We start from the raw sequence: 14067 nt of genomic DNA, 5'->3' as shown, positions 1-14067 counted from the left end.
TTTGAGAAAACAGGAAAAACTACCACATCCAGCCTACCCTCATCTTCCATTAACCACCTCCAGTGATCTTAAGATTTTTCAGATATTTTAGCAGATACATATTGATCCTAGTATGTGTAGGCACTGCGAAACTCAGTTAATGTAAGCTAGTCACAATCACAGACCTTGTAACCCTGTATAATAAAAAGACATTAAAGGGAATTCCCTGGTGGTCCAGCGGTTAGGACTCTGCATGTTCACTGCTGAGGGCGAGGATTCAATCCCTGATCAGGGAGCTAAGATCCCGCAAGCCACGCGGTGCAGCCAAAAAAAATAAAAATAAAAACTAAAAAGACATTAAACAAGTAAATAAAAATAAATACATAATTCTAAACTCTGGTAAGTGGGGACTTCCCTGGTGGCGCAGTGGTTAAGACTCCACACTCCCAATGTAGGGGGCCCGGGTTCGAACCCTGGTCAGGGAACTAGATCCCACATGCATGCCACAACTGAGTTCGCATGCCACAACTAAGGAGCCAGCACAACCAAATAAATAAATAAATAAATAAATAATAAAAATAGTTTAAACTGTTGTAAGTGCTATGAAGGATAAGAACTTGAACTACTTTAGACTGGATGTTTAATAAAGGCCTCTCTGAAAAACTAAAAGCATAGAAAGGTGATTAAGTTCTAGGGAAAAATAAAGGCTCAATGGCAGTAAAGAACATCCCTGAAAGAAAACAAAGCAAGCAAGGGGATGAGGTTAGCAGTGCCTACCTATGTCATGCAGAGTCGCACAAATTGTGGTAAGCTAGTCCACTCCCCTCATTCCCAGTAACTATTCCAACCAGTTAAAGGCCCAGTTCATCTTCCACTTTCCTTGAAACCTTGCCTAATCCACTTTAGCCAGAATTAATCTCTCTATAGTCCCTTTGTTTTTCATGAGTTTCCCAACTCCCAAAGTCAAATTCCTCTTTAAAAAAACAAAAACAAAACAGCATGGTTAGAGAAAAGTATACTGAGTAGGAATAAGAACTAAATTCTAGTCCAAGCTCTGCTACTTAACTAGCTGTGTAACCTTGGCCAAATCATTCTATTTCTCATGATTTTTATGAAGTGCCATGAAGATATGTGGAACTGCACAGTATTCAAATAGCTTCAGAAGCTGATTGTCAATGTGTTGTATATAATTCAACACAGTACTCCAACTGCATAAGCACTGCACTACTACCTATAATACTTGAAAACAGTTTCATATTGTGCTGGCTTTTTCAGCACCAACATTGTTAACGGTTTTCAAGCTTATTTATAAAGCAGCTACACCCTTTGCTCCCCCCAAAAAAAATCTTACATGGAACCCCAATTTACAAAACAGATCAAAATGAGCTTTTCATCCTGAAACAGATTCCAAAGTCACCCTCACTCCCCTGAAATAGGGACAATGCCACTCCAAGGAATAGTTTAAAAACTGAGGCTCATTACTATAAATCTTGAAGAAGAAAGAACTAAGGACAAGATTCTGTGGCTTGCCATCAGTGATGTCCCTCAAAGTTGACAAAAAAAACACCTCATTTCTTTCACAAGGATAGCTTCAGATTCTATCAAGTGCCTTCATGTAATCAAAATATGTCATGTCTATAGTGATAGTTCCATGTTTTACCATATTTACTTCTATATCAAAATAAACTGAGATTGGTTTAACGTAAGTTACTACTGCCACATCAATTTTTTTTTTTTAAAGTCATGTGAGGTAATGGACCTATATGTGCACTTTTTTTTAAGATGTTGGGGGTAGGAGTTTATTAATTAATTTATTTTTGCTGTGTTGGGTCTTCGTTTCTGTGCGAGGGCTTTCTCTAGTTGTGGCAAGCGGGGGCCACTCTTCATCGCGGTGTGCAGGCCTCTCACTATCACGGCCTCTCTTGTTGCGGAGCACAGGCTCCAGACGCGCAGGCTCAGTAGTTGCGGCTCACGGGCCTAGTCGCTCTGCAGCATGTGGGATCCTCCCAGACCAGGGCTCGAACCCGTGTCCCCTGCATTAAGCAGGCGGATTCTCAACCACTGCGCCACCAGGGAAGCCCCCCACATCAATTTTTTTTTATTTTTTTTTTTCCGGTACGCGGGCCTCTCACTGCTGTGGCCTCTCCCATTGCGGAGCACAGGCTCCAGACGCGCAGGCTCAGCGGCCATGGCTCACGGGCACAGCCTCTCCGCAGCATGTGGGATCCTCCCGGACCGGGGCACGAACCCGTGTCCCTTGCATCGGCAGGCGGACTCTCAACCACTGCGCCACCAGGGAAGCCCCACATCAATTTTTTACTATCCTTTCACTCTTTAGTAAGTGCTTGATTATTTAATAGTGGCAAGTTTCTCTTATAGCTTCCAAAATAATACCTGCCAATTTCTGCTTTTCTAGAGATTTAATAAGCTAAAGGTTCATAATCACACACAAACAAAGCTCTATCCCCTTCGCTGAAAAGAATCTGCCATTCCTGAAGATTTTTAACTCTTAACACTACTAATAAAGCTCTCATTATTCCTTACCAATCTACAGGTTAGAGTCCCTCTTAATGTATGATTTATCCTGAGGGTTTGCGGATTCCTCTTAGAAGGGAAAACAGAAAAATTATTATAGTAAAACAACATTCTGCTGATCACCACCCTCTAATATACCCACCCAAGCAGCGGGTCCACTATCCCCTTATTTATCTTACTTTGAACACAACTTCAAAAGCTCTATTGTCTGGGGCTTCCCTGGTGGCGCAGTGGTTGAGAATCTGCCTGCTAATGCAGGGGACACGGGTTCGAGCCCTGGTCTGGGAGGATCCCACATGCCGCGGAGCAACTAGGCCCATGAGCCACAACTACTGAGCCTGCGCGTCTGGAGCCTGTGCTCCGCAACAAGAGAGGCCGCGATAGTGAGAGGCCCGCGCACTGCGATGAAGAGTGGCCCCCGCTTGCCACAGCTAGAGAAAGCCCTCGCACAGAAACGAAGACCCAACACAGCAAAAATAAATAAATTAATAAACTCCTACCCCCAACATCTTCAAAAAAAAAAAAAAAAGCTCTATTGTCTTAAGCATTTTCATGTCTCAATTTATTCTGAGTTAGTGCTCTTACTACTGCCCTTATACTTCTACATTCATCACTAGTTACTGAGCCTTTCTCAATAATCAGAATAAAGTTCATTGAGTCTGGCAGCAAAGTTACCCAGAATAAAAAGTCCTTTCCAAATTTGTCTTATGGTGGTTTAGAACCAATACATTGCTAAAACAGCCCCACAGACCTCATGAGAGTCAAAATAAACACTTTAAGATTATGAAGGCTTTACACTCATGCTCTAATGTTGGAAGGATAATTTTTAAAAAGTTTTATCATATTGCCAGATTTCCGTCCAGATATGCTGCATGAACTACTCAGCAATGTGATTTCAGAGGCTATATTCAAGGTGATAATCAGACAATTACAAAGTCATATAACAACCCAAATGCCCATCATTACAGGACTGATTAAGTTACAGTATGACCAAGTAATGGAATACTACATTAAAGCCATTAAAAATGATAATGTAGGGCTTCCCTGGTGGCGCAGTGATTGAGAGTCCGCCTGCCGATGCAGGGGACACGGGTTCGTGCCCCGGTCCGGGAAGATCCCACATGCTGCGGAGCAGCTGGGCCCGTGAGCCATGGCCACTGAGCCTGCTCGTCCAGAGCCTGTGCTCCGCAACGGGAGAGGCCACTACAGTGAGAGGCCCGTGTACCACAAAAAAAAAAAAAAAAAAAAAATGATAATGTAAGTTCATATTAACATGGAAAGGTAGCTACATCTTATTAATAAAAATAATGTAAGGACTTCCCTGGTGGTGCAGTGGTTAAGAATCCGCCTGCCAATGCAGGGGACACAGGTTCGAGCCCTGGTCCGGGAAGATCCCACATGACATGGAGCAACTAATAAGCCCATGCACCCCAACTACTAAGGGTGCACTCCAGAGCGAGCCACAACTACTGAAGCCTGCACACCTAGAGCCCGTGCTCCACAACAAGAGAAGCCGCCACAATGAGAAGCCCGCGCACTGCAACGAAGAGTGGCCCCTGCTCGCCACAACTAGAGAAAACCCGCGGGCAGCAGCAAAGACCCAACTCAGCCAAAAATAAATAAATAAATAAATAAATTTATTTTTAAAAATAATAATAATAATAGAGTAACATGTAATCAGTTTATTTACACCAAACAGTGTATCTGAGGCAAGAGAGAAAAGAATGACTTAAGAGATGTTTACCAAAACATGAATGATTTCTTTGGTAAACAGAGTTTCGGTTATCCTAAATTTCTTTATTATTTTCTGCACTATTTGATTTTTTTCTAAAAAAGCAGGTATCCTTTTTAGAATGAAAAACAACAAAGCTACTTTTATTCTCTTCAAAAAGACTAAACACACTGGTAGAGAGATGAGTAAGCAACAATAGAAGTTCTTAAGCTTTTTCCTGCCACCAAACACCACAGATGACACCTGCCCAACATGTTCCAAGAAAGTAAGCCAGATTATAATGAAGCACTCACAGCTAAAGATTACACCTAATTTCTAATACAGGAGAGCTCATCATGGGGCAATACTTGAATCAAAACTCTTCTGGTTGCACATTAACTCAAATGGTATGTACAGGGGAGACAGCTAAATAGGAGCACTAGCTTCAGTATCAGAAAGCCACCAGGGGGCTGGGCTTCCCTGGTGGCGCAGTGGTTGAGAGTCCGCCTGCCGATGCAGGGGACATGGGTTCGTGCCCTGGTCAGGGAGGATCCCACATGCCGTGGAGCGGCTAGGCCCGTGAGCCATGGCTGCTGAGCCTGCGTGTCCAGAGCCTGTGCTCCGAAACGGGAGAGGCCACAACAGTGAGAGGCCCGCGAAGAAAGCCACCAGGGGAACTTCCCTGGTGGCACAGTGGATAAGACTCCACACTCCCAATGTAGGGGGTCCGGGTGTGATCCCTGGTCAGGGAACTAGATCCCACATGCATGCCACAACTAAAGGAGCCCTGGAGCCACAACTAAGGAGCCTGCCACAACTAAGACCTAGTGCAGCCAAATAAATAGAAAAGAAAGCCAAGAGGGTATTAACTTCTGTCTCTTTATAGAGCTTCAATATCAACTATTTCCAAAAATTTGCCCCAATTCTCTTCTGCAAATAGTCTCCTCCACTTGCTCCGTGTTTCTGCTCCTTCACATCAGCTTGCCAAAGCACTCACTCTAGTTCAGCTACTCATAGTTACCTGGCTCTTTATTTTTATTTATTTATTTACTTTTTATCATCATAATCTGTCTACATTCTTTTTACCTTGTTCCTATAATCATCTGCTTTTGTCTGTGGGGAGTTTTTTTTTTAATTTATTTATTTTATTTATTTAGTTTTGGCTGTGTTGGGTCTTCGTTGCTGTGCGAGGGCTTTCTCTAGTTGCGCCCAGCGGGGGCTACTCTTCCTTGAGGTGTGCAGGGTTCTCACTGCGGTGGCTTCTCTTGTTGAGGAGCAAGGGCTCTAGGCGCGCGAGCTTCAGTAGTTGCGGCACGCGGGCTCTAGAGCACAGGCTCAGTAGTTGCGGCGCACGGGCTTAGTTGCCCCACAGCATCTGGGATCTTCCCAGACCAGGGCTCGAACCCGTGTCCCCTGCATTGGCAGGCGGATTCTTAACCACTGTGCCACCAGGGAAGCCTTACCTGGCTCTTTAGTTCAAACATTCTGACAGGAAAAAATCTGACTGATGGACAAGAGTCCCACCAATCCACCAGGTCAGAAGTCTATTTGGAATCCAATCAGCGATGGTTAGGGAGAAAGGCCTTTCAGGGGATGTAAACTAGACGGTCCCTAGAAGAGGTTATAGCCAGGGCAGGAAGAGAAACCTGTCTCTTCCGTAGTAAAAAAAAAAAAAAAAAAAAAAAAAGTGCAAGAGAATGGGCTTCCCTGGTGGCGAAGTGGTTAAGAATCCACCTGCCAATGCAGGGGACATGGGTTTGAGCCCTGATCCAGGAAGATCCCACATGCCATGGAGCAACTAAGCCCGTGTGCCACAACTACTGAACCTGCGCTCTAGAGCCCGCGAGCCATAACTACTAAGCCCACATGCCACAACTACTGCAGCCGGCGTGCCTAGAGCCCATGCTCCGCAACAGAAGCCACCACAATGAGAAGCCAGCACACCTCAACGAAGAGTAGCCCCTGCTCACTGCAACTAGAGAAAGTCCATGCACAGCAACGAAGACCCAACACAGCCAAATATAAATAAATAAAATAAATAAATAAATTTTTTTAAAAAAGGTGCAAGAGCAGACAATGTGTATCCTACATCAGTTCTCAATTAACTGAGTAACCTACATTTGGAGACTTTTTAATTTCTATGGAATTTAAGAGAAAAATAACATTAACAGGTATTAATAACATTAAAAGGTTAAAAGTCCAATTATTTTCCTGGTATATAAAATCTTAAATAAAAGTAATTTAGTGGGCTTCCCTGGTGGCACAGTGCTTAAGAACCCACCCACCAATGCAGGCGACACGGGTTTAAGCCCTGGTCTGGGAAGATCCCACATGCCATGGAGCAACTAAGCCCGTGCACAACAACTGCTGAGCCTGTGCTCTAGAGCCCACAAGCCACAACTACTGAGCCCACGTGCCACAACTACTGAAGCCCGCAGGCCTAGAGCCTGTGCTCCACAACAAGAAAAGCCACCGCAATGAGAAGCCCGCACAACACAATGAAGACTTAATACAGCCATAAATAAATAAATAAATAAATAAATAAATAAACAAACAAACATAAATGTAATTTAGTGAAATTTCATCCCACAGACTCAAATCTCACCACCTATATAGAAAAATTTTTGCCTTTTTGCATTATCTATTAATTTACAACATATTGGACTTCCCTGGTGGTGCAGTGTTTAAGAATCCACCTGCCAATGCAGGGGAAACGGGTTCGAGCCCTGATCCGGGAAGATCCCACATGCCACAGAGCAACTAAGCCAATGCGCCACAACTACTTAAGCCTGCGCTCTAGAGCCTGTGAGCCGCAATTAATGAGCCCACATGTCACAACTACTGAAGCCCGGGCGCCTAGAGCCCGTGCTCCGCAACAAGAGAAGCCACCGCGATGAGAAGCCTGCACAGCACAACAAAGAGCCACCCCCTGCTCGCCGCAACTAGAGAAAGCCCACGTGCAGCAACGAAGACCCAACACAGCCATAAATAAATAAATAAATAAATTTATTTTTTAAAAAAATTAGAACACAGTTGGTTAGGGTGGATACTTTTAAATAAATTTATTTATTTATTTATTTTTGGCTGTGTTGGGTCTTCATTTCTGTGCGAGGGCTTTCTCTAGTTGTGGCAAGCGGGGGCCACTCTTCATTGCGGTACGTGGGCCTCTCACTGTCGCGGCCTCTCTTGTTAAGGAGCACAGGCTCCAGACGCGCAGGCTCAGCAGCCATGGCTCACAGGCCCAGCCGCTCCACAGCATGTGGGATCTTCCCAGACCAGGGCTCGAACCCGTGTCCCCTGCATCGGCAGACGGACTCTCAACCACTGCGCCACCAGGGAAGCCCTGGATACTTTTTATAAGTACATACCTACTGATTTATGAATAAGCAATATATTTAATATAATCTGCACCTTCAGCATCATTCATCCACAAACTCTCATATCTAAATCACTACTGACAATAGGCCCAAGAACACTGAGCCTAGGCACTCATATTCTTCCACAAAAACTCTTCATTAACTATTCACTAGGCACCTACTCTCTACAAGGCACTATATTAGTACTGGGAAAAGAAGAAACAAAATATGACCCCTGACTTTAAGGAATTCAGCATCCAGAAAGGGAGGCTGTTGTCTATTAAAAAAAGGGGGGGGCGAGGGGATGGTCTGTAATTTAAGTACTTTTTTAAAAATTTATTTATTTATTTATTTATGTATTTATGTTTGGCTGCCTTGGGTCTTCGTTGCTGCGCGCAGGCTTTATTTAGTTGCAGTGCGCGGGCTTCTCATTGCGGTGGCTTCTCTTGTTGCAGAGCACAGGCTCTAGGTGCACAGGCTTCAATAATTGTGGCTCGCGGGCTCTAGAGAGCAGGCTCAGTAGTTGTGGCACATGGGCTTAGTTGCTCCGCAGCATGTGGGATATTCCCAGACCAGGGCTCAAACCTGTGTCCCCTGCATTAGCAGGCGGACTCTTAACCACTGCGTCACCAGGGAAGCCCCATTATTAAACATATAAGAAACATTAACACGTTTCATGAATATAGTGCTAAACCTAGCTATCAATAGCTATCACTGACAATGCAAACAGTCTGCTATTAAAAATCTACTACACACTGTAGTGTTTTATGGTTTATAAGTGACTTTACAAATATATGAGTTGAAATTGTATTATGATCTTTGAAAAATAGTACTTCAAATAGTAACTGTTTTAAGAGTATATATTCTTAGCAAGATTAATTTACCAAATTAAAAATTTTGGTAATTTGGTACTTTGTATTGTAGTAAAATCAAATTTCCAATTTTAAGAATCAGTTCAAATTTCAGAATTAAATGTCTATCAAAAAATGTTATGTTACTAATGATTATTTCATGCCTATATACTTATATTTTTAAAAACCCCAGAAACGTGTAGTTTACTAAAGAGCTCATTGCTAACAACATTAAGATATATTAAGACATTCCCATTCAGCTACATTTACCACCACTTTTATTATTTTTTTTTTCTTTTAGAAGAAGGAAGAATTTACTACTTGTAGCAAGTCAGGTGAACACCAGGGATCTTTCCCAAAGCAATGTCTCTACCACCACTTTTAAATTCTTTCTTCAATTACCACAGAATTATGCCCAAATTTGTGAAAACACATAACAATTTAGTAATTTTTTACTTTGCCATTCAGTGTACTCATAATGTCTTCCATTTGAATAGATCATCATAAAGTTTATACAGCACAGCATAATGGTTAAAGAGCATGGGCTTCTAGAAGACGTGAGATTAAGTCCCGTGCAAATCCTGACTCCACCAAATAAAGTCATGTAACTCTAAGCAACTTATGTAAACTCTAAGTCTTGGTTCTCTTATCTAAAAAGGGTGATAAAGTACCTACCTCAAAGAATGGAAAAAGTTCCCAACACAAATGGCTCAATAAATTATACTTTAAAAATAAAAATGCAAATTCTGATGGAGTATCTTGAGTTCTAGCTTAGATGTGACTACTAACTAAGCAGGTGACAGGTGATTTTTAGCAAACCACTTAACCTTTCTGAGGTTCAGTGTTTTCACATTTAAAATTGAGATACTAGGGAATTTCCTGGTGGCCCAGTGGTTAGGACCCTGCGCTTTCACTGCGGTGGGCCCAGGTTCAATTCCTGGTGGGGGAACTAAGATCCCGCAAGCTGCACAGCAAGGCCAAAAAAAAAAAGAGAGAGATACTAATATTTGCTCCTGCCTATCACAAAGGATAGTTAGGAACGACAAATGAATTGTCCATTTAAAACATTTCATAAAGGGTTAATTCACTAACACACAGAGTAAAATCCACAACATACAAATGGTTTAAAAGATGGATGTACATTTAAAGCCATTTTCACTCTGCTCTCGAGAAATTTACCCCACCAAGGCAAACAGTGACCTCAATTTACTAGTTGAGCTAGCAACGCTGATGGCCCAAAGCATAATTTCAGGCCTCCAGCTTCTCAACATCCAGAAATGCTTTTAGATTTAGTAAACTAGCTCACAAAGGTAGCTATAAAAGTAGCAAATATACAAAGTCAACAGAACAAGCAAAGGAATATAAACTTAAAATTATTTCCTAAGGGCTTCCCTGGTGGCGCAGTGGTTGGGAGTCCGCCTGCCAATGCAGGGGACACGGGTTCAATACCTGGTCTGGGAAGATCCCACATGCCGCGGAGCAACTGGGCCCATGAGCCACAACTACTGAGCCTGCGTGTCTGGAGCCTGTGTTCCGCAACAAGAGAGGCCGCGACAGTGAGAGGCCTGCACACCGCGATGAAGAGTGGCCCCCGCTCGCCACAACTAGAGAAAGCCCTCGCACAGAAACGAAGACCCAACACAGCAAAAATAAATAAATAAATTAAAAAAAAATTATTTCCTAAACTGAACGCAACCCCACAAACTGATAGGCGCAAAGTTCACTCAATACAGTCCACATTTTAAAACATCTTCCTTATTAAAAACAAAGCATTGAAAAAAATATGAAAACCCAAATATGTTAGTACTGTTGAAACTGGTTATTCTAACATTAAAGCCAAATGCTATTTTCAAATGTAATTTCAAGTTTTAAGATACCTGTCAAAACTACTAAAAAGGGTATAAGGAGGTCCTTATTACCGTGTCCTTAGCCTGGTTCCATGGACACGCTTCAATGGGCCCTTAACCTACAGGCAAAACTGTACTGTGTCTGAATACCTGCATATGTTTCTATGCTGAGAGCTTCAGATTCTCAGCAAGACTAGAGGTATAACTGTTAATATTAATATTCTCATCAAAAACTGATGACAAAGGAAGCTATTCACTATCTTCTGTCATCAGTTTTTAGTTTAACTATATTACATTCTGCCAGATTTTAAAATAAACGTTTCATAGGAAGTCCTGAACCTTATCAAAACTCTGAGCATATCAGATATAAAGCTATACTATCCATATCATGTCTACCTTTTCATTTAAAACACGAAATTTTTAGATTATACACTTACTGGTGTGTCAAGGAAGACTTCTTTAGGTTTGATCAGTGTTTGTAAATTTGACAAGAAATAAGTTTTTGGTATTTTAATTCTATCCAACACACCACCTAAAGATATACTAATTTTATTTCTTCTCTTGGTTAAATTGTTATGGGGAGTAATATTGAAAGATGGATTCTGAGCACATTATTTTGGGACTTTAACTCTGAATTTCTAATCAAGGACGAATTGATGCTCATCTTTGCACAACCTATGGGGAAAAAAGGACAGACTTAATATATAATTATTGTGAGATGACAAGAAAGATTTATAAACTACTTTAATTCAACAAGTTTTATCAAGTTCCAGCCATTATGCTCCAACCCAGTCATGGATAAGTGTTACCATAATGAGATATAGTAATACCCTCTGCTCTCAGGGAACTTGAGCATCTTATGTTTGAGATACAGGAACTACACAAAGGGAAAATGAAAACAACTGTAAAAGAACTGGGGGCGGGGGCAGTGGAGAAGCAACTAGTCATAGCTTGGTATAACCTACAAATAAAATTACTGAAGTAATTTCTTTTTAAGGAAGCTTCATTGTCAGATTAGAGTTTAAAGGGCAAATTTTTAAACTGAGCTTTATAGGAAATATTAAGAAACAGTATTTTTCGAGACCATTGGCTTATACACAAACAGAAAATCCTTCTTATCTGTTCATTAAAACAGGTTGCTTAGGGCCTCCCTGGTGGCGCAGTGGTTGAGAGTCCGCCTGCCGATGCAGGGGATACGGGTTCGTGCCCCGGTCTGGGAGGATCCCATATGCCGCGGAGTGGCTGGGCCCGTGAGCCATGGCCGCTGGGCCTGCGCCTCCGGAGCCTGTGCTCCGCAGCGGGAGAGGCCACAACAGTGAGAGGGCCGCATACCGCAAAAAAAAAAAAAAAAAAAAAAAAAAAAAAAAAAACAGGTTGCTTAAAGGGTGTGCATGGCCAGATTTTGTGAACCTGGTTCAATTAACCATATTTAATTAAAGGTAACAAAAGCTAAATTTCTAACTCCATAAATCGATTGCATTTTTGAGTGCTTCTAGACAAAGTTATAGGGGTTTCCCAAATAACCTTCAATAGAACCCTTCATTATGTCTCTTTTCAAAAGGTAATAAGGATTATCAAACTTTAGTTTCTTTAGATACTATGCTTAAAATTAATTGTCATAGTTAGGTTTAAAATAATTTTTAAACACCAACAAAACTATTAAAAGCAGTTTTCTCCTAATATATAAGATAGCAAAGCTATTCATTTTCCAGTTTCAGAAAAGCCAAGCCATAATCACACAACTGACATTTGAGACATTTAAAATAGAGTTCACTGAAATAAGTACTAAGGAATTAAGTTTATCATTTCATAAACCACCTACACCAAAAATAAAAGTACCTCAAAATAAATACAAATAACCTTAAAATTCTAGGAAACTTTGGAATGACACAAATACTGTATAGTTTGAATTTGTGCAAAAGCCTGCTTCCACCTGTCAGGAAGTAAATACAGAGTTGAAAGTAAACTAGAACCCTTCCACTTTTATTATTGCCTTTGGTCATTAAAGTAAAATTCAAACACAAACAAGACTACACACCTTATAATCAATTGTTTTTAAGAATCGTATTAGAAAATAGACAATTTGGAAGTCTTTCGAAATACCACACACAAAACACAAATCCAAAACCCACAAAAGGTGTTCGTAAGTGAGCATTTTCTCAACAATCAACTTTTTGTAAATTAATCTTTTATGTAATTCACCTCGTCCAACTAGGCCTTTGGGCCCAGAAATAGTTTGCAATACGTCTTGTTTCTTTAAGCTAAAATACCGTCTTACAAGGGTCTGGAGTAAAATGAAAGGAATCTAACTAGAAAAGAGCAGTGCACGCTCTGTAATAAAGGCATACGGAATAAGGCCTTTCATTCCAGGAGACAGGCCACGACTATCCCGGGATGGTACCTGTAGTACAGTGCTCTCCTTAAGAGAACAGAATTTACCATTAAAACGACGAATGGTACACTAACAAGAAACATCATTAACTAATTTTTTAATAGGTATAAAGGCTCCAGTCATCACTATCAACTCATTTTCAGCTATTTAAGGTCAGAAAGGTTTAATACAACCCACACACCCCCAAGAGACGGGAAAACCACCAACCACCTAGCAGGGAGTTTAATGAAAATTAGCAGGTAAGAGGCCTAGGCAGCACGCTGAAAATCAAAGAGGGCGGCCGGAGGGTCGAAGGGTTCGGACTACAGAGGAGAGCCTCGTCCTCGGACCCCACCTCCCCTCACCTTCCCGGCAGGGCGAAGGAGGCGAAGGCTCATTAGTGCCTACGTTAATTGACACCTGTAATGAGGAAACTTTCCGAGAGCGGAGACCGCTCAGGCCCGGCCTGGCCGGAGCTCCGCGACGGCCCCCTCTCGGGCGCCCAGGTAACCGGGCCGGACTGGGCCCGAGGCGCCGCGGCGGCCGCGCCACCGCGCACCTTCCCGGGGCGCTAGGCCCGCAAGCCGCCCGGCTCGGCCGTCGCCTCCCGCAGGCCACGGCAGCTCGGGGAGGCCGGAGAGCGGCGCGGGGACCCCAAACCGTGCACCCCGACAGGCCGCCGCCGCGGCTACTTACTTTCATTTAACACCTCCACCAGGTCTGCGCAGTTCTCGCACATCGTTCGGCCGCCGCCCCCCCCCTCCCCCGCTTCGGATCGCACTGACTGATCCCAACCGGCGGGGGGGAGGGGAGAGAGGCGGAGGAGGGGGCCGGCCGGCCGGCGGGGCGGGGAGGCGACGAGGGCGGGCGGCGGCGGGGACGGGGCGGGGAGCAGGAGAATGGGGGAGGGGGCCGGCGGTCCCCGGAGCGGGCGGGGGAGAGGAGGGGGGCGAGGGGAGGTGCGCAGGCCGGAGGGGCGCTGAGGCGCCGGCGGCGGGGAAGGGGGGGAAGGACGGGGGGAGGGGAGAGGGAGGGAGGGGGCGGGTGGGGAGAGAAGCAGCAGAGTCACTTCACCGACCAGACGCCGCGGCCACCGCCGACGCCGCCGCCATTTTAATAGAGCGTTCGGGCTGCGCTCGGCTCTTTCCGTCCGGGCGAAGGAGCCGACGAGAAGCGCCTCGCGCTCTCATTCCTCCGCCTCCTCCCTCTTTTCGCCTCCCGCCCTCCCACCTCCCCCTCCGCACACACGCCGCACGCCCCACACCCCGCCGCGGCCAGCTCGCCGCCCTCCCTTTCCTCTTCCGTCGAGCCTCCCCGCCCTCGGTCCACCCCCTCCGCGCGCTCGCCCACCCCGCCCAGCCCGGATCTCTGTCAGCGGCCGGAAGGGAAGCGCGAAGCTAGCGCGGCCGCGGGGGGA

At 44.1% G+C, this 14067-nt stretch overlaps 1 protein-coding gene across 3 annotated transcripts in view; it reads right to left on the bottom strand.

Moving 5' to 3' along the window:
* USP34 (ubiquitin specific peptidase 34) overlaps positions 1–13847 on the bottom strand; it is a 245101-nt gene extending 231254 nt beyond the window's left edge. For all 3 annotated transcript variants that reach the window (XM_081253585.1, XM_081253587.1, XM_081253586.1), the window contains exon 1: positions 13347–13847. In XM_081253585.1, the coding sequence (XP_081109711.1) occupies positions 13347–13389 (43 nt within the window). In that variant the 5' untranslated portion in view covers positions 13390–13847. The remainder of the gene's footprint in view (positions 1–13346) is intronic.
* Between the last annotated feature and the right edge of the window lie 220 nt (positions 13848–14067).

The sequence above is a fragment of the Mesoplodon bidens genome, assembly GCF_964165515.1.
Source record: "Mesoplodon bidens genome assembly, chromosome: 14".
In the NCBI taxonomy this organism is placed as follows: Eukaryota; Metazoa; Chordata; class Mammalia; order Artiodactyla; family Ziphiidae; genus Mesoplodon; species Mesoplodon bidens.
Note: the sequence above shows the minus strand (reverse complement) of the source record. Positions and strands in the feature narration are given on the sequence as shown.